General features: G+C 50.4%; 1 protein-coding gene across 1 annotated transcript in view; it reads right to left on the bottom strand.

Moving 5' to 3' along the window:
• Nucleotides 1–2,543: 2,543 nt before the first annotated feature.
• LOC114686836 (aarF domain-containing protein kinase 1-like) overlaps nucleotides 2,544–6,000 on the bottom strand; it is a 101,394-nt gene continuing 97,937 nt past the window's right edge. The window contains 1 exon segment of the mRNA XM_028861513.2: nucleotides 2,544–4,213. Coding sequence (XP_028717346.1) covers nucleotides 4,042–4,213 — 172 coding nt within the window. The 3' untranslated portion in view covers nucleotides 2,544–4,041.

The following is a 6,000-nucleotide window of genomic DNA, read 5'->3' as shown; positions in this document are numbered from 1 at the left end:
CAAGGGGAGGAAGGGGATGAATGTTTAAGGATCTGGTGGTGCTATAGTCACTGGTCATTACAATTAGGGATGGTTAAAGAGTTAATTTATAGCTAATGTAAACATCAAAACCACAATACCATTTTAATTGTGCTTATCACTTTCCTGTTGTCTATGGGTTTTATTTCTTGAAAACTTTTTGATTTGGAAGAAATCAAACCCCGCCAGGTACACAGAGACAAGTGGTTCCTGAATTGTGGCTTCTTTCTCTGGAAGAATCTGGAAGGCATGAGACTAAAGCTGGAGTCCCAACCCCAGCTGGGGAGCCTCAAAGAGCAACATTACATTAGTATCTCTACAGCAGGATGGGATAACAAGGGGGAGCCCCTAATAAAACCCCTCAACAAAGTCTAGTCATGAGAAAACCAACACCAGACAGAGCCATTCTACTAAGTCCCCAACCAGCACACTCCTCCCGAGCGTCACGGTCTCAGAACAGCAGGGTTTGAGAGGCTGGGCTGCTGCGGACTAAATGAGTCTGAGGAGATGAGAATAACGAAGAGCAGTCATTGTCTAGATGGGATCCACAAACAGAGAGAGGACAATCGGCGAGGAACTGGAGAGATCAGCAGTACCTGTACTGTACCGTCACTAACACTGTACTAAAATGAATGTCCATCTTATTAACCAAGGCAGTCTGGTTGTGTGAGATGTTGACTTGAGGGAGTGGGGGATGATGGATTTGCAAATCTGCTGGCAATCTAACATGATTTCAGAGTAACAAGTTAGCCACAAATCTTGGGGAGGGGTTCGGTGTGCATTCAAACCAACTAACTCAGAATCTCGGGCCCGCGAAGCTCTCCAGGGATTCTGCTGTGCAGGAAGCAATAGGAGCCATCGAGGTGGAACTTTTAGAGGTAAGCCTGCATTACCATATCCTGGAAGAATTATTAAAGCGACTGGTGGCCTCGGGCCAGGGTTTGGCTCAGCGAGTCTGGACAGGGATCTAAGAGTCTATATTCCTAACAAGTTCCCAGGTGATGGACTGGTGGCTGTCCTGGGACCACACCCCTCCATCCTTGCAACTCCATAGGGTCCCTGGTTCAGCAAAACTACAATCCCGTGGAGGCTGATTGCCAATGCAGTGTCACCTGGGCTCACAGAGGCAAAATTCAGGACTTAATAGGACCCCAAGTGGCTGGTTTACACAGGAAAATCATGGATGGTGCAGGGAGGGGGAACGGGGAGGAGCTGAAAAGGCAGGGCTGAACACCCACCATTGTGCTGGTCTCAACAGCCTGATCCTTCCCCAGGAGGAGAGATACGAAAAGTCAGAGCTCTGCACCTAAGGAACCAAAGGCGGAGTTGAGAGAACAGCGTCTCACGATCCCCGCAGTCCTGGCCAGTGACAGCAACCTAGCACAGAGGGGAAGCAGGCTGGTGCTGGGCTGCCATGGCATCTCCAGGAGCAGCCAGGCCTGACCAGAAGGCAGTGACCCTGGAAAACAGCAGCGACAGCACAGCCCAGGACTCCCCGTGACTCTGCTCGGGGTTGAGCCCTCCTTCCGTCAGAGAAAGACAGTCTGACCCTGCAGGCTTTGCTTCATGGAGTAGGGCAAAGAAGACGTGTGGGGGCGGGGGTTGGAACAAAAGGAAACAGGAAGGAGAAAAACGTGGGGAGGGGGACGGCAAGGGCTGTTGAACAAGCGGCTCTTTGCGGAACATGGCCTCCTTCAGCTCACAAAGCGGGAACAGCAGCACCAGGTCACCTGGTCTCCTGTTAAATATGGACCCTCCCATGCAGCCAATGGGCCCCGTGTTTCCCACTGCCAGGAAGGCACCCCGCTCTGGTTTTATCCATCCTGCCAGTTCTGAACTTGCAGGTCACGCCCCGGCCCCGGCAGAGTCTCTTGCTCCCGCCACACCTGCCTGATCATTCACCCCGACGGCGCTCTTCCCACAGGTGCCCACACTAAGGACTGCTGCAAACCTCCCATCAGCCCCGCTACCCGGAATTTGCTTGGGGCCCTCTCAGAGCAGCTCCGTCTTTCCAGGGTGTCCCTGTGCAGTGGCAAGAAAGCCCCTCCAGTCTGCAGTGTAGAGGCTGGCCAGCTCTGGTCCTGCCGTGGAAAAGATAACATTGCTGATATTATTAACCTGGCCATCCTCGAAGCACCTCCTGTGAGCCAGTGAGTGCACACGCAGCTTTTCAAAACAGTTCGACCTCCCTAAAAACCACAGTCTGCCAAGACTCCCAATAGCTCCATGCTTACAGTCACTAACCAAAGGCCAGGGCATCTATGTACCAGGTACTTAAGAGGCACTCAGTTCAGGCACACAAGATAACTCAAAGAGCAAGCATAATCCTCATCTACAGTTCTGTGGGAGGTCACTAAGTATCAGCCTCCTAGATTTTCAAACTGCCCTGTACACCCAACTCTGTTTCCACCCCTCCTATCCTGGAAACTGTTTTGGGTGCTAAGCCTACAGGCAACATGCTGATGTTTTAAATCCCAGAGTAAGCCAACCATTACATCCAAAGCAAAAAGCAAGTGACCATTATCTTGAACAGAAAGGACATTTATATTTACTTCAGTGGCTGTAAAAGACACCATAAAATATAAAATGCAGCACATATCCTCATGATTAATAACAGAGCTTGCTAATTATTCTCCTGGGTCCCTGGATACATCCAACTGGTCACCAAGAACAATCAATTCTTTCAGAAAATAAAAGAATGCAAATAGTCTCTGATCACTAGAAAAATCTGCTTGTCATATCATTAACAAAGAGAATAGAAATGAGGCTCAGATTTGGGGTTTTCTGATCAGACAGTTATCCATCTGCAAGCGTGGGTGATCATGGACAAGGGCCTGCCATATGTGGGGTCTCGGAGACCCAGAGACCATGCAGACACAGGAGCAGATGATGGACTCAGGAGAGGTGAATGCTGACAAGGCAATAGATCAGAAACAGAATTTCAACAGGTGACATGGATGTGTCAGAATGGACATAGCCACAAAGACTGTGGTTTCATCAGGAAGACTGATGTCTCCAAAGACCTGGGAGGAACAGGTACGATCCTAGACCTGAAATTCAGGCCATTGACTGAGAACCAGAGGGTAAGTTGGGACCTAACCAGTTGAACAAGGTAAGTGCCCCAGTCATTAGAAACAAGTGGGAGTCTATCTCTGCCCCTAGGTCCAAGCTTTGGGCTTTTTAATACCGCCAATGAAGATCTGGGATGTAGAAGCCAGGAGAAGCCTCCAAGGAGCAGGATGTGGCCCTGTGGCAGGGGAAGTCTTACAGCCTGCCTGGCTCCCAGGGGCAAGGTCCCGGGGCACATGGTGTTCAGGTCCACTGTCAACCATGTAGATTTGCTCCCAACCCAGAAAATAAACTCTAAAACCAAACCTGACTTCATCCTCCTAGGCCTCCCGAGGAACCTATGGGTTTCCCATGGAAGCAGCTACCAGGAGCAACTTAAGTCCAAATGGAGCCATTGAGTCAGGAGGGACAGTCCCTGCAACCTTGAAAGGGTTTATTGAAACACAAAACACACAACACTGGAGGTGTCACCATGACAGCAGGAGCCCACAGCTGTACACTTGACCCTCACGTGCAGCCTTCGCTGAGGTGAGATGCCTTTGGGAGTGATATGGCAAAAACACAGTCTGTTCCATAGCCAGTTCTGAGGACCTACTTATTTCCTCCAAGTTAAACGTGCCCTCTGGCACATGTGGCCAGTCCTTTCTGACAATCCCATAAAAGTAGGGAAGACCAAGCCAACGGCACCTACAGGAGATGGGAAGAAGGTTGCTTTATCCCCTCCCTAGAGAAAGATAACTCACTCCCCGGTACAGTCCAGGGCCCCAAGTCAAGGCTACAGTGGGGGGGGCGGGAGGGGGGGGCTCCAATGGCAGAGTGTGATGGTGCCGTCGACAACCACCCTGGGACCACAGGCCAACCCTCGGCTGACATGGGTGAGTGGGTACTCAGAGCATGAAAGAACAAATGAGGTGTGGAAAGACACCAGGAAGGAGCAGGGGACCACAGTCACACTCAGTGTGGAGCCCGAGTCAGCCAGCCGAGGACAGCGGAGATCCAGCAGGCTAGCCTCGAGCCCTTCACTCGCAGCAGAAGTTCATGAAGGTTGATCTGCCAGAGGCTAAAGGCCTCGCTGAAAGATATCTGGATCCTTCTGAAGCACGAACAGGCATCTCTCTTCCTGTGCCTAGAGGAGGAGGGCGGGAAAGGAGGAGAGAAGAAAAGAAAGAGAGGTGAGAAAACATCAGCTCAGCACCATGGAGAAAAATAAAAGACAGCAGGTGGTCTGGCCAGCTCACCAGCTCCCAGACCCTGGGGACCACTTGGTTACCTGACTACACATCTGCCCAGTCTGGGAACCAGAGGGACTCGAATGTCCCAAAGAAGATATTCAAGGCAGTAAAATCATGAGGCATCAAGGCTCTGATCCCCTCGCCCTGGAGAACATTTCGTGGTTTCTTTTTCCAAAAGTATAGAAAATATATGCCAACCCAGAGTCCCATCTCACCCTGACTCAAGTACAATCAGAGCCTCTGCAAAGGGTCAGGTGACTCTGGGGAGGCGGAGCACTTTACATGTCAATCCAGCTCAGTCTCTCTGAACCAAACACAAGACACAGTGAAAACTGGAATTTATGATAATGACCTCCCGTTAGGTTTTAGGCTGGGAGCTAATCAAGCCACAGAGGTCTTTCTCAAAGCTGCTGTAAAAGAAATGACAAGGTCCCCATCGGGAACCTGTCTGTGAACCTGTCACCCTCTAGTAGATTCCCCAGGTGTCTGGATCCCAGATTAGCAGGCTCCATAATTCTCATTTCCCCAAGGAAGTTTATAAACACAGGTTATCAGATTCCAGGACATCAGAGGGTGCATCCTCCATCACAGGGGTTTACCTCAACTTAATGTGTCCCTATTTCTTCACATCCTCGGGGTCACACATCCTTCCAGGAAATGTAGCATTCCTCCCAACCCTTGCCGTCTGATAATCAGGGACAGCCTAGATAGGCCCCAGCTGTGGACTACTGGTCAACCACATGGTACGAAACCTCCCCTCTTCCTCTGAACTCACCTTAGAGGCCCGCTATGCTGCTATCTACCTGTTTATCTGTCTATGGTGTTAGTAACTCTTCTCGGAGTCTCTTACCCCAAATGGCTGTCTGCCTCCCACACCCCACTGAGCTCCAAAACTGAGGCCTTTCACTTTGTAAGACTTGTCTTCCTCTGCCCTTGGAGAAAAGATCAATCGCATTCTACCCTTCATTGGTCAGAGTATTTTGCTGTAACCCAATCTCATATTTGCTAGTGAATGCATGCTCTATGTGGCCAAATCTGTTAGTTGCCCAGAATGACCCATTCCTTCCCCAGGATGGACAGGCTGGGATGTGACCACAAGATAGGCTTCCTCTCTGGGCTGAGAACATTCTGCCAGACCACAGCCTTTCTGGTGTATTCACCAGAAGCTTGCTCCTCCAGATCCTTCCTGAAGAAGCACAGTTCTCCTTACCATTGGTGTCTCAAGCATGCTAAGGCATTTAGAAAGATCTGTGACCCTGGGAGAGCCTACTAGCCACACCTTCCCAGGACACAGCCATATCTCTAGGATAAAGAGCAATGGTCTCAATGCCAAGTCCCAGTACCAATTAGAGACAGGGTCATGTTGAGGCTACCTGAATGGGTTGAGCTGCTCAAAAAACCAACTTCAAACTCTGAGGGAAAGAATCATCTGGAAAGCTGGACTGGGAGGATGAGATCCCAGACGCTATCATTTGGCGAAGTACACGAGTTCTAGGCCACCCAAAGACACCGTCTCAAGACACCTGCTGACTCACTGAAGCTGGTTTTGCCCCCATGATTCTCTGAAGGGAGATCTAGAGCTTGAGAAGCCAAGACAGGGCCCTAAGGACTGAATCCCCATTCAGCAGAGCCCATGGAACAGCCCCCGGAAGTGGGAGGTGGCCAAGACAAGACAGGAGCA

This window comes from Peromyscus leucopus, chromosome 14 (assembly GCF_004664715.2).
Source record: "Peromyscus leucopus breed LL Stock chromosome 14, UCI_PerLeu_2.1, whole genome shotgun sequence".
In the NCBI taxonomy this organism is placed as follows: Eukaryota; Metazoa; Chordata; class Mammalia; order Rodentia; family Cricetidae; genus Peromyscus; species Peromyscus leucopus.
The sequence above is the reverse complement of the archived record's forward strand: the minus strand, read 5'-3'. Positions and strand labels throughout refer to the sequence as shown.